At 37.9% G+C, this 18588-nt stretch overlaps 3 protein-coding genes across 3 annotated transcripts; all 3 read left to right on the top strand.

The window, feature by feature from the left end:
• Nucleotides 1-7697: 7697 nt before the first annotated feature.
• EAF02_006675 (uncharacterized protein) lies at nucleotides 7698-10315 on the top strand (the record flags this gene model as incomplete). Its single annotated transcript, XM_038902723.1, has 5 exons — nucleotides 7698-7744; nucleotides 7773-7940; nucleotides 8050-8117; nucleotides 8225-8448; nucleotides 8496-10315. The coding sequence occupies 5 exons, from the start codon at nucleotides 7698-7700 to the stop codon at nucleotides 10134-10136; spliced, it is 2148 nt and encodes a 715-aa protein (XP_038757943.1). The 3' UTR covers nucleotides 10137-10315.
• A 284-nt stretch (nucleotides 10316-10599) lies between these two features.
• On the top strand, nucleotides 10600-11707 carry EAF02_006674 (uncharacterized protein; the record flags this gene model as incomplete). Its single annotated transcript, XM_038902722.1, has 3 exons — nucleotides 10600-10652; nucleotides 10730-10915; nucleotides 11035-11707. 3 exons carry the CDS (start codon nucleotides 10600-10602, stop codon nucleotides 11705-11707), a joined length of 912 nt encoding a protein of 303 aa, XP_038757942.1.
• Nucleotides 11708-16169: 4462 nt separating this feature from the next.
• On the top strand, nucleotides 16170-17205 carry EAF02_006673 (uncharacterized protein; the record flags this gene model as incomplete). The annotated part of the gene is made up of 2 exons (XM_038902721.1): nucleotides 16170-16584; nucleotides 16643-17205. 2 exons carry the CDS (start codon nucleotides 16170-16172, stop codon nucleotides 17203-17205), a joined length of 978 nt encoding a protein of 325 aa, XP_038757941.1.
• Between the last annotated feature and the right edge of the window lie 1383 nt (nucleotides 17206-18588).

The following is an 18588-nucleotide window of genomic DNA, read 5'->3' as shown; positions in this document are numbered from 1 at the left end:
ACACTTTGCCTTAAAAGAACTACAAGAGTAGGGTATAATTTATCCTTAGAATCTACAATTACAGAATTGGAAGCAAAGTGCTTGTAGAGCGCTCCTATATACTAGCTATGTATACATAATTGTGTACGTGCGCAAGCGCGCACGTGAGCAATCGCAGCTGCGATTGGGTGCGATCCGTGACATTATGCTGGGGATAGCTTGGCTTAAGAAATACAACCCCTGTATCGACTTTGCAACAAATTTGTTCCAGTTCGATAGCTTGTTTTGCTACGAATTTTGTAATACTCTGTCCCGCTTGTTCTGTATAAAAGCTTTACCAGATGTTCCTTCAAAAACCTGATCTATATATCTACCTATCCATTCCGAAGAGTTAAAGAATAAGGATATAGCTACGATCTTCCTAAAAGTCTATTCGACTTATACCCACCGGAAATATAAAATATTCCAGATATCAATCGAACAAATCGATGATATTCTAAATAAAAAGAAGAAGGTATTCAATCCCAAAGACCTATTACCCGAGTTCCGAAATTGGAAAGATATCTTCTCCCTAAAGAACACAAAGAAGCTATTCCCTTATCGACTGTACAACTATGAGATCCGTCTTAAAGAAGGAGCTGTTCCTTTTTTTGGTATCTTATACTTTATATCCCATTCTGAATTAGAAGCTTTGAAAGAATAGCTAAAAGAGAATCTTAGAAAAGGGTTTATCTGGCTGAACTCTTTTCTTATCACTTCCTTTATCTTGTTTATCAAGAAGGCTAATGAAGACTTCTGGTTTTGTATAGATTACTGTACTTTAAATAACTTATCGGTTAAGAATCAATATTTCTTATTATTAACAAAAGAATCTCTAAACAATCTAAAAGGAATGAAATATTTCAATAAGATTGATATCATCTCTACCTTTAACAATATAAGAGTAAAAGAAAAGCAGGAATACCTGATTGTATTCCATACCCAATTTGGACTGTTCGAATCCTTAGTCATGCCATTCGGGCTGACAAGGGCTCCCGCAATTTTCCAGAGATTTATCAATAATTCCCTATAGGGATACCTGGATGTATTTTGCATTGCTTACCTGGACGATATTCTGATATACAGCCAAACTCGAGAGGAACATGTTTGCTATATCCAGAAGGTCCTGTAAGCACTAAGGAAAGCCAGCTTGTTTGCTAAATTCGAAAAGTGCAAATTCCTGAAATCCGAAACCAAATTCCTAAACCTTATTATAGGAAACAATAATATTCGAATGGATCTAGAGAAAATCCGAATAATTGTAAATTGAAAATTGCCTACTAGTATAATCGATATCTAAATATTTATTAGGTTTTCGAACTTTTATTAACAGTTTATTAAAGATTTTTCAAAGATTATTAACCTAATGGTAGATCTAACCAAAAAGAATATTCCGTTTTTATAGAGTCCTGCCTATCAAGAAGCATTCAATCAATTAAAACAAGTGTTTACCAAAGCACTTATTCTGACTTTCTTTGATTAGGAAAAGGAAATGATTATAGAAACCGATACCTCCGATTATATATCTGCTAGAGTACTCTCCCAATACAACAATAATGGAGTACTTAGATCTGTTGTATTCTTCTTTAAAAAACACTTGGTAGCTGAATGTAATTATGAGATTTATGACAAAGAACTGCTAGCTATTATTTGTTGCTTCAAAGAATGGCGTTTTGAGTTGGAAGGTGTTGTATTATTAATTCAAGTAATTATCAATTATAGGAATCTGGAATACTTTATTATAATGAAGTTATTAAATTGCTGTCAAGTCTGCTGGTCCGAATTTCTATTTTGATTTAATTTCTGAATTATTTATCGCTTTGGAAATATCGTAGGTCATGAGCTAGTATATGAGTATATAGTATATAAGAGGGAATAGACTAATATTAGTCTATTATGGGAAGCTGGCTCGTATTAACAACTAAATAGCTATGAAACACGTGATTTTCATGAAACAGTATATGATATTCTTATTTTCTTTTTCTATATTCGAGGGGAAAAGGCCTTATTTTATGCTTTTTCCTACTAATCTAGCTTTCCACTTTCGTTTATTTCTCGTAGATCTCTTCCTAATCCGGCCATTCCATCAAATAAAGCTTTTCTTTCTTATTCCTTATTCGATTTCGCTAGTACTATGTCGATCTTACTACGAATGGATTGAAAGAACTAATAAAGAGCTAATAAAGAATTGATTTTCAGGCCGTTCTAGGCTAAGAGCTCTCTTAAGCGACGATCATGTGATTTGATCATGTGATCTTGTGATTCGCTCTTAGTATACTATATGAATATAGAACTATATATATATATGAAAAGATATATTATTATATTATTTTTTTATATAAAAACAATAGGAAAGCTAGATGCCAAATCTGATGCGCTGATCAGGAGGTCAGAAGATCTTCTTAAGGAGGGGGATGAACATCTTCTATACTAAAAGCTGTATTATTTTGAAATAAAAGAATCTGGATCCCGATCTGTTTCCCACTATTATTATTCTAATCGAACCCAAGATTGCTAAGAAAGTATGTTTCGCTATAATCATTTGTAGTTAGAGAAACCCCGATTTTATTGATATTACCAATCACTTGGATTCTAATAATATTATAATTTTGCTAGAAAATGGCAAAGTTATAGAGCCTGCAATCCCATATACTATATCTATACCCAACCTTGTGATATGATTAGAGAACTCAGAAACCCTTTTAAACCTTTCTGTCGATCTGCTTACCCTATTCCACAAAGGTTATCAAGCCGACCCTGTACCTGAATCTGTTCTGAAATCTCTATAAAAGGGATCCCCGAAATACCTGAAAATCACTTTTGCTAAATATACCGAAAACAATAACCTACTATACTATTAAGGGAAACTATATATTTCCGATTATAATCCTCTGAAAATCTATCTGCTCTGTTTATACCACAAATCGCCTGTTACTGGTTACCTGTACTATACCCGAACCTTCAAATTATTATTCCGAAACTATTTACTAGCCTGAATACTATGATTATATTATACAGTAGGTTTATAACTGTTATAGTTATTACCGCATTGCCTTGAATCATAGAGATTAGAAAAGAGTTCTCTGTCCATTCCCGATCCTGTAAAAAGCTTGGTAAAATATTTCAATAGATTTCATTATATATCTATCCGAAAGTATCGATTTCGATATTATTATAATAATAGTCGATCGATTGATGAAAATAAAACATTTCTTGTTCTACTATAGTATTTGCAATTTCAAAGAGATTGCCTACTTGTTTCGGAAGAATATCTAAAAGCTTTATAGCTTATCTCTGATTATTATATCTGATTGTGAAGCTCAATTTGTTTTTGAATTCTGGAAATATATTTGTAAGCGTTTGAGTATAATCGCTAAGCTTTCAATTGCTTACTATCCTGAAACTGATGGATAAATCGAGAGAGCTAATGTAATACTGGAATAATACCTCTAGTTATATATAACCTATCTACAAAACAATTAAACAGAATGGCTTTCATTTGCTGAATTCTCTATTAACAATACCTGATTCAAAAGCACCCGAATAACCCTGTTTTTCTTAAACTACAGGTTTCATTTTTGCCTAGGCTTTGAGTCTGTATTATTTTAGAATAATCGTTCTGCTGTATAAAATATGAAGAATTTGTTACTAAAATGGAAGCCATCTTCTTATATCTACAAACCAAACTAACTACCAATCAAGCTTGATATTTAAAGAATACTGATATTTGTTGTTTTCTTATCTATAGATACCTACCTGATAACCTGGTCTGGCTGAATACCAGAAATATCAAGACCCTGCATCTATAGAAAAAGCTTGATTGAAAGAATCTTAGGCTTTTCAAAATCCTGAATCTGATAGGCCTTTATATCTATAAACTGGAGCTTTCGATCTTGATAAAGATTCACTCTGTTTTTTATATCAACCTGCTATATCCTATACATAATAATTCTATTCCTAAACAACATAATCCGTTATCATCCCTTATAGAAATAAACAGCCTTAAGTGTTTTGAGATTACTAAAATCCTGAACTCCCACTAAAAAAGAAGAGATTATAAAGAATCTTACCTGAAATACATTATCCGTTGAGTCGACTACAATACACCGACCAAGAAACCTATAAGCTACCTGGAAAACACACAAAAACTGATTCGCAATTTCCATCAAAGATACCCTGATAAACCAGGACCCGCTTGATCGAATACTGCCCGCCTCCAGAAAATCGAACCATAATACCTTTGCCTCAACGGAGCTCGGCTCTTAGGAGAGGGGTAATATTACGATGTAAAATCACATAACATATTAGTCCCTTTGGAGGGAATCGAATTGGGTACTTGTGCTGGAGTGTAAATGAGTAGGACCCGATCGGGCTAGCTTGCTTAGCAAAATCCTGTATATCTTCAATTTGGAAGATCCTGTATCATAACTTTTAAACTATGTTTTAATTCTCAATCTGAATCTATTATCCGAATTAGTATAACCTTGTCAGATTAGGGCAAAGTTATTAGAACCCTATCCCGCCCGCCTGCCCCGTGATATATTACCTTTTTTAGGCATATATTTTCTTTTATTCCTATAATATTCTCTATATCCTTTTTTACCCCTTCCTCGAACTCTCTTATTACCTTTCCCTTTTATATTTCCTTATACAATATTAACTGTTACTAAATAACTTATTATATCTCAAGGAATTCTCTTAGCTTGTTATAAAGCATATAATACATCTCGTATATTTATATTTAATAATATAATAAAGTTTCACTATATCTGTTAGACTTTTATATCTAACAATACACTCAAAAAATAAGAGTAAATCTCTATTTCGAATAAAGGTTATATTATTACAAATAATTTATATTAATAATCGAGAAGTCGATTGAAGAAGAATTGAATTATTTTTATTTTAAAATCAAATTGCTTGTAGATAAATTATTACCAGAGATTCTGAGTGTATTGAAGATTCGTATTATTATTGAACATTAAGAGTTTCGCTCAGATTTTTGCAATATCTTTTGTATCAATTATATATATAAGTTAAAAGTGATATATAGGAATAATATAGGAATTGATGATAGAGAATGTAATTCCTGTTTTCTATCCTATTCAGTAATATTATTATTATTATTATTATTATTATTAGTAATTTTCAACCGGGCCGTATAGGCGAACCTCCCAGGGGGCATTACGGGATATATTCAGTAATATCGGCTCGACTACTCGCTGGTTTTACACTTTTCCCTGTACACAGGGACAGTGCAGATGCTACTATTATAGCAATTCGAATAGCTTCATAAAAATCTATCCAGTTATAACCGTTAAAAGTAACTAGTATTCCTCATTTTGTTTGGACTATATCGACAATAATCTTGCTTGTCATGATATCAAGAGTGGGAATAGTTATAGGGGAATAAGAACTCGAAACTCAGGGGATACAAAGGTATAAAATGAAGCTTATAATAACACGGCGCTTATAACCTGTCAGAAATAGACAGCAAGTTATGTATAAGGAGTGATATATTGAAATATGTATATCGGATCTATATATCCGGGAAGTCCGAAGAAGGAGTTTTATAGTGGTGTGCACGTGCCACACACGTGCTATACATGTGATTTCCAACAAATATCACCAAAATCACTACAAGAACATGACATCTAGCAAGGATTCTTAAATAAAAAGTAATAAAAAAAGGAGTAATAGTGGAAGAGGAGAGAAGAAAAAAGAATGAAGAAGAAGTAGTTAAGGAAATAAGAAAAGGGCTTAACCTCCTCATAATTTCTTAATCGTTAGAATTTTCTTATTATATACAATATATATAATAAACAAGCACTATTCCCCAGCATTTGTTTTTACTTCCCTAATAAAATTATAATCAATATTGTAAATCAAAAAGTTACCTGTTGGGCCTATCGGGCCTAGTTGTCCTATATAGTCTTAGACTGAAGGTGGACGTAAATTCAATCAATCAATCAATCAATCGATAAAAATGGGGAAAAGCTCGGTCGCTTTTTGGTGTGTTTTACAATACTTATGCCGTTAACCTCCGTACTAGCAGACGAATTTGCGATTCAGGGCTTTCCTCTTTCAAACAATTATGGAGCATCTCAATATATGGATATTACGGCGAGCCGTTTTATTGATGGGGAATTGTTTAACTGGTGTATCGTGATAAATCAAGAAATCGCAGCGTTGAATGAAAAGGAAAGAAGATGCCAATGTCAAATTCTGAGTTCCTTGATCAGCCGTAAAGAGCATTCAACTGGGACTTTGACTGTATGTATCATGAAATGAATAAGGCATCGCGGATATGATCTGGCACATTGAGAAATTGAAGGATTATGCTGAGTACTTCATGGCATGTCCGTTTGGTGGTGGCTTGGTGTTGGTTGGCTGTTTGGGTTTGGGGTTGATTTGAGATTTCAGCGTCAGTAAGCGGTAAGCGACGGTCCAAGTTGCAAGCAAGGCAAAGCAATTATTGAACCTCAACGATCGATGATATCACAGATGCGTGATCCGATGAAGATATGGTCCTATTTTAACGTGCCAGCTCTGCAAGCTAAGCTCCAGATTGTTGAGCTCTCTTTCGTTTCGACATATTGCTGAACACATTCTATCCTGCATTCGGGCATGTCAAATTCGAGTGTACCAAAGTATTCTCGATCAAGTATCATGACACATCTAATAGGAATGGATTTTAAAGAAGCCTCTAAGAATGAAGCACATCAGCTTTGGCCATTCTTTGGTGAATGTGCCTTCTCGTATGTTGTCCATCAATGGCATTTTGAGATGATTTAGTATGTTTCATAGGGAATCTTCCTCCAATCCCAGTTTTGCACATAAAATCCAAAACCCGACAACTTCCTTTTCTAGTGCTGCATAAAAGCTCCTTTAAGCCAAATTTTAGTATCCCCACTTGCTGTTTTCTCTTTACGGAGTACTCGTGGTTGTGGTCAAGATCCTCATTCAAGTAAATATGCAGTCCAGTGCACAGAATGGTAGAGACCTGTAAGTGATCATCTACATTTATTTTGTTGTGGGCATAAGTTTCATAGGCTACGACAAGGCTCTCGGCCACTAAATTAGCAATGTTTCCCCAGTACAATCTTCAACTCCCCATATTTATAGTGGATTCAGGGCTTTTGCCGCGCGTCTCATCATCCTACAATACCACGAAAACGGCTTGTCAGACTGTCGATTGTCATTCTGTTTTTAGATCTCTTTCACAGCTTTTGGTAAATTATTCAAGGAATATATACGCAGCTAGATCCTGAAAACATAATCATTCTCACCTTTCATACCACAAAAATGCATCGACGTCTCTTCATTTTTACTCTGCATAAGGAATTAAATTATCCTCCCACTTCATGTTTACTTGATTGCAAAAGCAATTACGGCAAATCTTTCATGGAATATGAATTACATACATCGTGGGGACAAATTGGGACGACCTCGTAAATTGAGACGCAAGTGCCTAAACTAGAAGAGGAAATGAAGACGGTACCGATATGATTTGTGCACCATGTTCCGAAACATCAAATCCTATTTCCTAGAATACGCGCCAAGTGGCCATGGATCGAAATCTTTTCGAGCATGCATCATCTCTATCCATGAATATTATTATGAGTTGCTAAGCCCCCTACATGTTCAGTACCCCCTTTCAACATGAGGAAATTTCAACCATGTTGTCCTATATCAAAGCAAGATCAAAGGACTTGAGCTTCTCCGAGTCCGAAAACCCATTGCAAATACTCGAGTGTGATTATGGAAAGCAATGACTATAGAATTCTGGAGACCCCTCTTTACCCCGCTGTCGAAGCTGATATCGAACATTCCTTGGATGAATTGAAAGAAGGGTTTAGTCTCAACACGTGCGATTTCGAGTCTAGTAATGGCATTGAGAACCTGAGTTGGGGAAAAGCAGTGTTAGTTTGCGCTTATGATAACATTCACATCATACATATGATTGTGATATTTATCTTTGTTCGTCCATGGGAGTAAAGATGTAGGCACTGACGTGTTACCATACCCTAGCTTCTGGATATTTTCTTCATCGATCTCAATATATGCAAATAAGCTTCTGTTGTTACAGAGAGAATTTCGTAAGTTTATCGAGAATAACAATGATTCTTAATGGTACTAATCCAAAGACAGATTACCGTATGACAACATTCATTTATTGCCGGGGCAAGAACTAAATATCATCCAGCTCTCACGATCTCTACGTTCTACTTTGGTCTGTGGTTGCTTACATTTATCATCACATCACGCTATGAATCTCGGATCAATGTTCAGTCTACTACGAAAGGCTTCCAGCGAACTCAGTCATGGTTCTGGATGATAACTGCCTCCTTAACTTCCGCAGTTGCTTTACCATTGCTGATGGAGGCACTCATGCATATGTCAAGTCTCCCTGTCTTGATTATGCTCTTCGTAGGTGATTTCTGCCAATTGGTCGCCACAAAGCTAACGAGTTTCAGCCACTGGTTCACCTGATAGAATCTCTTACTCTCTTCATTTTCTTTTCGCAGTCGCGTTCTTCCAAGCGCATATCTCTTGAAACAGTCGGCATCGCAGTATTCATAACCTTAACCCTTTACAACGAGTATCGTCTCACTGTTCCAGGAGTTATTTTTGGTGTTGGAGCTTTCACCATGACCGGCCTCTCTAGAGCTCTTTTCGTTGTGGCATCTCACAAGATGAATGATCACGGAAACCAGGTATTATCACATTATCATCCTTACATCTTGATGACCACAACTTTTGGGCTCCTCATAAGTGGCTTTCTGGCCTATACTCAGGAGTGCAATATATTAGAGTTCTATCCGGAGTCAGGCACTCTAGCTCTTTTATTCATCTCCTCTGTGACCATGGTTGCTGCAGCATTTTCTGGCATCAGTATTCTCGCATACACCCCAAGTTTTTTCTCGGCTGGGAAGCATCTGGATGCCAGAAAACCCTTTGCCATTTCAGAGATCGTCGTATCCGGACTTTCTAGCATTCTTGTCTTGCTAATATCATTGACATTTGGGCCAATATCTGTGGTATCGTGGATCCAATTCACTTCCTATTTTCTAGCGATATATTGCCTCATTGGATATTCCAAAGTTGACATTTTCTTCGAGAACATTTTGGGATACATTCAACGCCGTCTCTACTGCCGATCGTTCAACACAGCCCCGAGTCCGGCTTCCCAAAGAATACCTGTGTTTATATTAAAGATCTCCCTTACTACCTTGGCTACAATTGCTTTATATGCATTGTCCCTATTTCAACTATGCAGATTACAACCCGGCCCCATCTCCTCGATGGACAATTTGTATACGCCAGTATCATCGTCCTTTGATATTGTCATTAGCGCTTACAAAGAAACGCCTGAGTCAATCGCACGGATGTTAAAGGCTATAAAATCAACACCATACTTATCCTCACACAATACACGTGTTCTTATATACACTAAAGACCCCACCGTGTCATTGTCAATGTTGAAGAACTCCACGGGTGCTGACATTGTTGAGCGCCTTCCCAATCTTGGTCGCGAAGGAGGAACGTACCTGAGTCATATCGTTACTCATTGGAATGATTTAGCAGCACAAACTATGTTTATTCAAGCTCATGCTCATAACATCCGGGAGCTCATACCACGAATTGATTCATACCTAGTACCACAAACGGGGATGTTGAGTCTTGGATTTTCTGAATCCACTTGTTCTTGTAACAACTGTGGTGACCGATTTGGATGGACTGACGACTGGGCTATGGTTCCAGGTCTGTACAAAGATATCTACGGATCCAGTTGTACCGACTCCACCAAAATCCTTTTGTCATACAAGGGACAATTTATTGCATCAGCTAGACGTATCCGCGGAATTAGTCGAGACATATATGAGGATCTGTTGTCTACGATAACTAGCGAGAGTGGATGGAGTCATGATTCAAGGTTTGTGAAAGAAAATGATTCGCCTGACAATCCTTCATTTGGATTTGCCGTCGAGAGAATATGGGGTTTACTCATGCAATGCGCAAATGATGATCGGGTTTCAACGAAGTGTCCTTCTTTGCTCAGTGGGATGACGACTGGAGGTGATTTTCGAGACTGCCAATGCTTAGATTCGCAATAGAAATACGATTGGCCGGTTTTTGAATTTCAGGGCTGATTGAGTTAAATTGGTACATGGACTTTGGCGTAGGTATATCTGTTTACCAATGGCATTTGCAGCGGCGTGGAGTTATGGCTTGGATATACCACAATAGATCGATTGTAGATCAGAAGCTTACTCCGTGGAAGCTTTAGGCAAATTTATTTTTATTCCCACTCGGGCCAACTACAATTTGGCTATTTGCAGTAATACCTCGGCCAAGATTATCCTTGGCAAGTGAGATTCATGAACTCATCGATCAGCTAGCCATTAATGTTCTTAGTCGCTGTCAGCTGAATGACACGTACTACCACCATCCGGATGCTCAGGTTTGCATCGAATTATTGGTTTCGGTGGATAAAATCGATTGCGTATCTATAAGAAGGAAACCATTGAAGACTTGGACTGTGTTACTGTTTGTTTTCATTAGTAGTTGGAATAAATCATGGCGGACACAAAAACTATTCAGGTACCCCATCTAGGAGGAATAGAAGTAGGGTATGTCGGAACAATCTTCCTTGCTTACATTTTTTTATATACATCACGCAGAATTAAAACTGATATCAAACTCACAGCTATCAAATGCCCAAGACCTACGATCCTTCAAAGCCGACTCTTATTCTTGTTAATTCATTTACAACATCAGCAGAACTCTATCGCCAACAATTTGAGAATGAAGAACTTAATACAGCAATGAACCTGCTGGCTATTGAGCCATTGGGCCATGGACGAACGAGAACCAAAACTGAGAATTGGACTTAGTGTGTTTTAATTTTCTTGTCGCGCATTTATTTCTTTCCTTCTTCCCCTTCTGTACCATTGGATTGTCTTTACGTCGCGGAACCAATGTATTGCGAGACGAAGACTAATACTTGTCAAGCTGGGACACGGCAATAGCGAATATACAGACAATGGACGCTCTTTCTATTGAGAATGCCTTTGTTCTCGGTACTTCGCAAGGTGGTTGGTTGACCATTCGCATGGCTCTCTTTGCACCCAACCGAATACAAGGTGTCATTCCTCTAGGAACATCCATGGACTATGAGTCCGAAAGAACACGCTCTCTTGGTTGTTGGAATGCTTCAGCCGCATTAAGTCAAATTATCAGACAGAGCACAGCCGATCCCAAATTGTTGACTGAGGATTTCGAGCCAGATGATGAATATTGCAATCTTCTGGTCAATATAGGATTCAATGATTGTTCTTATGATATCCGAGAATTTTGGATGAAAACAATCAAAGAAACATACCGCGGGGATGAAGGTAGGAGAAGGATTCGAATGGCAGCCATAAATCTCAGGGAGCGCGACGGATTGCATGGCCGCTTGTCAGATGTGCGATGTCCAATTCTTTGGTTACATGGAACCTCAGATGCCGTGTACAGTCTATCAAATGCTAAAGAAGAGATCAAGTTGTTTGTTAATGCTGCCAGTAAGGAGCTAGTCACTGTGGAGGGGGGTGCTCATTTCTTGAGTGCAACGCATCCGAATGAGGTGAGAAGGGCTTTAGTTGAATTTGTTGACAGACACAAAAATTGGAAATTGGAAGGCTGAGCGGTCATTGTGGTTCCTGTAGTATATGACTTTTGACTTCTGTTTTAGAATTTGTCAAACTTTTGGCCTACTTGTGGTAGGGAGAATGAACATGATTACAATGACTAGCTCTTGAAGCGATAAAATCTCGATATTAGCTCATTATTTTAGGAATGATCCTCAGAGTTTCAGTTTTCCGTGTTAAGGGGGGTTTAGGCATGCTGACTTCCCAAAAATGTTAGCATCAATTCAGTGGCATTGCATTAACGCGGGTTTGGTGAGGCAAACAAAACGTGTTTACACCAGCGGATGAAACTTTGATGAATTTTGAGAAGGGCGATGCAAAAAAGTCCTACACTCAGACTCGTTTACCAGCCCATGGGAGAGATTCAATATCAGAAACGGAGGAGAGACGTAGAAATTAAAGAATATCGGGAGTGATCCTTTTCACAAAAGTTTGTGCAGGATGTATTGTGGGAAGAACAGCCAACAGTCTTGGCTTTACAAAAACAAAAACAAAAAACGACTGCTATGTATGGAGAGAGCAGCAAAGTCTCTATACGGATTAAGCAGATGACTAAGGGGATGGCGTTCGGTTTAGAAACTTTGTGGAAATGGAGAAAATCTGTACCGAAAACCCCCTGGGAGACCCGGCTTTAAAGCACTACGCAAATTGACACCCAAAGACCTGCGTGCGACCCGAAAATGATAGACTCGACGGACTGAAGATAGAGTGAAAAAATAAAGAAAGTTTTAGAGTTCAAGGAGAGATTCCGCTGCAGCTATCATATTCATTGATTGAACTTCTCTCTAATATAAAAGAGATGTCCACAAAGCACATTTTGCATATTCTTTCCTGGCATTCTGCCAAGTATTCGTCTTGACATAAGGCTTTGTGCGATACCAACAACTGCTTGATCAAGCAGTGGCCTGCCGCACTGCCAAGGGTATCCCTAAAGCATGCAGGGTGGAAACCCTTTCATGAACTTCGCAGCGGTTGGGATTCCATAATGCCAAAGTTCAACAATTGTCCGGTCGGCCCACTTGAAACTTCCACGAACATGTTCCATTTGGCTGGTAATATCTCAATCCGTGAAAGATTCCGTTTCGATACAAATTCTGCGACATCATAAATGAGCTTCATATTGCACACAAACGAGCCGAGGAAGGGAGCTTGGGAACTTTCAGAATGTTAATTATATATACCTTTCAAAGCCAATTGCACATCTGCCATTATATATTTAATCCGCATACCTTTTCGCGCAATCTTCTTATAATAATGCATATAAACAGCAAAACTCTGCTCACTTTTTTGACAGAGCTTCGACATTCAATTGTAAAATTGCATGCAGTGAAACATACGATTACAGCCTTGGTTGAGGTTTTGCGTAAGTAAAGCGAGCCTCAATCTGTCACCGCCCGGCAGAATTATCAAAAATCTCACTTGTCCCTCCTCCGCTATCCATCCTCTTCGACCAAAAAATAACTTCTCTGACCCCACATGATACCGTCGACAGAGAATAGGAGCTACAAAACTTTTAACCAGGCATAATTAAACTCTGACAAATCGGGTATACAACCTCGACAGCTCTGTACCCATACCACTTGATTTTAACACATCATATTCTTTCAGATTTGTGCATGACCATTCTTCGATTCTAAAGTAGAGCCATTTTGACCGGGCTTCAGATCGCTCAATCTTAATTCCTTCATTTACAGGGCTCAATTTTAGACCTTAGTACCCTACGTGGCTTAAGACTCTTCACAGACTCTAAATGGACTACTGCCCTCATTTCTTACTGGGTAGATAGCTTTGAGACTTTGACAAAGGTACTTGGTGGTGCCGCGAGTTTTGAATTCACTTGCAGTAAAGTCATCGTCTTCAATTTCACTCCCGGCCGGACTTCTGTGCGCGGGAAGTTGACCCGACCATTCATTGATTGTTTCTAAGTTCCAGATCAAGCACGATGGATACCAGAGTTAATTTCCTTTTCAATGGAAAAAGCCTCATAGTTCAACGACTTCACAATGTGTTTTCTGCAACTCAGTAAGATTTTCGAAATCGTTTTCCCTTGGCCATCTCTACCAAACCATCCTGAGAAGACAATATTCAATTGGCCCGACTCTTCTCTCTGTTGTGATCTCCCAGTGGAGCCGAGGACCAGGTAGTAGTGCAAGCCATTTCCTTCAAGATCGACAGCCCATATCATATAAGTCAATCCTGAAAGCTCCCACTAACTTTATCTTCGAAGCTGTAGTGGCCCATTTATAACTTGCAAGTCACTCAACTATGATCTAACTCAACAACTGAGCAATTGGTTCTCGATATACGATTATTGGCCTTCAATACAATGAAGATCATCCTCAGCTGAGGTCAATATTAATGTTCTTCGAAATGAACCTTGATTTGGCGGATACTGATATGTTGTGAGATTGATTGACGTTTTTTTACATGAATTTTGTGCATCCTGGCATCGCCAAGATCGAGACCAAGTGGTCTACTTAAATTCTTTTGACAATTTTTAGGGGGCCGAATACCACCCCGTGTAAAGTCTCCAAAGTATCCACTTGGTATACAAATTCTCCGAGCTGTCAGATCATGGCAGTTGGTTTCACGCATAATTGCACCTCGTGGCTAACGTTCATAGGAAGGCGATGTGCCACCGTAGATCTCGAGAAATTTTAGGGTCATTCTTTCTCATGGTCCAAAATGAACGAATCAAACTCCAAGATTATTACATCGCGTCGCGTGTCTCCTTCAAGCATTCATCAGTAATGAAACACGTTGCTGATGGCGGCGATTAATGCAGAATCAAGTAGAAGATAGTTGAGAAGGGATTTACACTTGCGATTCACGAAATCCGGATGCTCAGAGTCCCTAATACTAGAAGGTAGCATGGTTATAGTTCATCAACTTCTGCTGTGATAATTACAGTCATCATCTTCTTGACACTCGGAAAGCTACCCAGTAGTTGATCGATTTTTCTTTTCCGTTATTATTAGCCAGAGAAATCTTATCCTATCACGTTTCATTTCCAAAACACGTCATAAATTCAGCTAGTGCCACAGTTGCGAGATGGTCCTTTGTGGAATATCAGAATGATACTTGAAAGCGTAAGAAGGTATTCCGATTCGCACTGCAGCAGCGGTAGCATGTGCATGATATGGTATGGACAGTCGTCAAACCCATCAAAACTCTGTATGACTATTTCTAACACATTTCACCATAAACTAGGCGGATCTATAGGCTTTAAGCGACCGTTTGTGAAAACGATGTCCATCTCACGCTACGTGGATTGATTCGGGATGTTTGGCCTCACATTGAAAAAAGTTTATCACAATCATTTGAGAGTACATGTTGATCAAAAGATGATTATTACATTCTGCAAGCTATCAAGACATTTTGGGTAGCAAAAACTTCTTGCTTCGCTGGTTGATATAGGTACAATCAATTTGATCGTTTCGAAAGCATCCGCTGCCACCACGACCCGCGTTGCCAAAATTCCGACGAAAATCATCAATCGCAAAAATAAATGTCTTGGTTCCATCGACTTGCCATTTTTAAACGATAGTCAGAGAGCTTTTTTCATCTCAATCAATCCGATGAATTATTGTGGCACGGATACGCCCGCCAATTGACACCCGTAGGTTTCAAATGAACGAATGTTCAAATTCAGCTACCAACCAAATTACCTGTATCATTGCAGCATACCACCGCCGTGGGGTTTTTGAGATAGAATCCGGCATCCGCTTCTAAATTTGTTGTTAGTTTAGCGTTTTTCTCCGTTGAAACTAGCCAAACCACCACGTTAGACATGGTGAGGCTTGAGCGCTTCATGCTCCTAGCATTCCTTTGCTAACTTTTGACCGATACACAAGAATTTGTAATTTGTCATATAGTTTTCATTGATATCCGGGTAACTCCAGTACAAAACTGAATAATACCAGGAATTGATTGAACACTACCCGGGATGCTATGGTGGGCGAAGGCATATAGTGATCTGCGCTTGAGGTGTAGTGCATCTGTACGTTTTTTTCTTATGTGTTATGGCACTAATCATCCGACTCTGTAACTCCAAATTATAGCAATATTCAGTGTATACTTCGGTTTCACCCAGCCCTCCGTCGTGTGACGTTCGTGGGATAACTGAAGCCCAATTTTTTGATATAGTTATTGATCGTCATATCACTCCATGTCCATTATTAGTGTAATATTCTGGGGTATCGAAACATCTCGAGGTTCGATGTGTGAATACTTATAGAACCGGTTCAATTGCTACACTGCATAATGACTCTGTTATTATACCTCCTCCTCCCCGCTGTCTTACTTTCTTCGTTATTCTTTTCAAATATAGGTTGCATTGTTTCTATGGTCTTTCCCTTGCACTATTGTGAGAAGTCCAGTTGTTTGGAGTCGTACCATCTTGTTTGGTAATCTCTAGATTATATATCAGTTGGAATCATTTAAGCGACATCAAGCATCATGGCATTGAGAAACCCAGCTAGAGATTACTTGGTCTCTATGATCGGTGAACTAGTTGGAACTTTTCTGTTCCTCTTCTTCGCATTTGCTGCAGCACAAACGGCGAACCAATCCAACGGAACTAAGTCTCTAACACCCAACGCGACTGATACATCAAAACTGTTATATATTGCACTTGGATTTAGTGCTAGTCTTGCAGCAAACGTTTGGATTTTTTTTCGTGTCAGTGGGGGGCAGTTTAACCCGGCCGTCACTCTCGCACTCGTGCTTATTGGGGCAGTGTCTCCTACGAAAGCATTGATACTTATACCTGCTCAACTTGTCGGTGGAAGTTTGGCTGCTGCGGCAGTCAAAGGCATCATACCTGGTGACGACATACTTTTTGCAGTATCACTTGGACCAGGTGTTACAGATGGTAAGCATGAACAATCCAGGGAAGCGGAAGACACTTTACTAATTCGATCCGGATAAAGTTCAAGGCTTATTTATGGAACTCCTTTTAACCTTTATGCTTGTATTCACAATCCTCATGCTCGTTGCCGAAAAGACAAAGTCTACATTTGTCGCACCTATCGGTATTGGGTTTTCACTTTTCGTCGGCCACCTTGTCGGTATATTTTGGACAGGAGCAGGAATCAATCCTGCCCGAGCATTCTCACCAGCCCTTGTTCAAGCTTCATTCCCAACTTATCATTGGATTTACTGGCTTGGTCCTGCTCTAGGAGCTTCCCTTGCTGCATTATTGTACTTGGCACTGAAAGCAATGAAGTATGAATTGGTTGGCGGGGATGCGGATAAAGAAAAACGGGAGGAGGGCTTAACCATGCAGCAAGCAGACCTTATTATTGAAACTCTTCGCGGATTGCCCAGAGCGATACAAGGATCCGGAGCTTTAGATCAATATGAAGGTACATCTAAAGGTCAATTTTCTCCCACAGATTTGGAGAGGGGGTTCGACGTCAGAATCTTGATGGATGATCCGAACATTCGGAAGAGTCGATTTGGATCTCCTGATTCTACGCATTCACCAACCTAGATTTAGGTAACCTCCTCTACGGCGTTCCTATGTGTAATTCATCTTGAATGGGAATAGACATCTCTGATCGAAAATTTCCAGAATAAAAGAGATGGGTCTGGCAAGTGAGTGGATAATGGATGGCGGGGGGGCAAGAATATGCACGCACTACAACAGACGAGTTTCTGGTGACGATGATAACGATTTATTCGCGATTTTCATTTCGAGGGATAAGTCAGTTACCCTACTTTCAGGCCACCAGAGTTTTGGGCCACCCTTTCACACCAAAAATCACTTTTTAGGCCTATTAATACCTCTATCAATATATAATATAATTTAATAAAAATTTATATACATATAATTTAGATTGATTTAAGCTTATTCTTGTGACGGATTGAAAGGATTATGCCTGCCAGGGCAGGGAAAAAGGTTCTGCCGGCAGGACCTTAAGGTCCTGCCAGCAGAAGGTATAAAAGGACATTATACCTTCAATTCTTGTATTCGATAACTTGATATTCTTTCGTATAGATTGTTAACTTCAATTCATTATTCATTATCAATTATCGATCATGCCTTGAACCCAATCGTCACAATTCTGAAATTTTTAGATTTTTAATATTTTTCCGTATTGAGATCTAAAGCTTTAAAATATCGATTTTTTAATTTATATAAAAATCACATATAAATTTGAAAATTTTATAAAATCTTTAATAACTTTTTAATAACAATTATTAAAAGAAAACTATATATCTTTTTGAAAGTTTTGAGTTCAAATCTATATAGAAATTCAAAAAAAAATTCAAAAAAATTAACAAATATAAAAATATAATATACAATGAGTTTAAAATAATATAAATAATCCCTGTCATTTTGAGAATACCTCTTTAAATATTTATTTATAAAAAAAATTCTATTTTTTCTGAATCTCCTAAATAAAATATACTATAAGTTTATAATAAAATTTTATAATTTATTTTTAGCAATTTTTATTAAAAAGTTATTAAAGATTTTATAAAATTTTCAAATTTGTATGTGATTCCTATATTTATTTATAGTGATTAACGTCTAATATATGTGATTCCTATACAAATTAAAAAATTGATATTTTAAAGCTTTAGATCTCAATACAGAAAAATGCTAAAAATCTAAAAATTTCAGAATAAATTCAAAACAATCTAAATTATATATATATATAAATTTTCAATGTATTCTATTCATAAATAAGAAAGTTAGAAATTCCATTTTTGATGTAAAAAGTGGTCGAAAACTGGCTCAAAACAGGGGTGGCCCGAAAGTAGGGTAACCAACTTAATATGGGACCAATCAATTGGACAATAGGCGTTTTCCGGGGAGGTTCATTTCACAAGCACGAAATTATATTCGTCGGATGTATTTACACCACAC

Source organism: Botrytis sinoallii, assembly GCF_014898435.1.
Source record: "Botrytis sinoallii strain Bc 23 chromosome Unknown BSIN_010, whole genome shotgun sequence".
NCBI classification, from domain to species: domain Eukaryota; kingdom Fungi; phylum Ascomycota; class Leotiomycetes; order Helotiales; family Sclerotiniaceae; genus Botrytis; species Botrytis sinoallii.
This window is presented reverse-complemented; position numbering and strand designations above follow the sequence as displayed.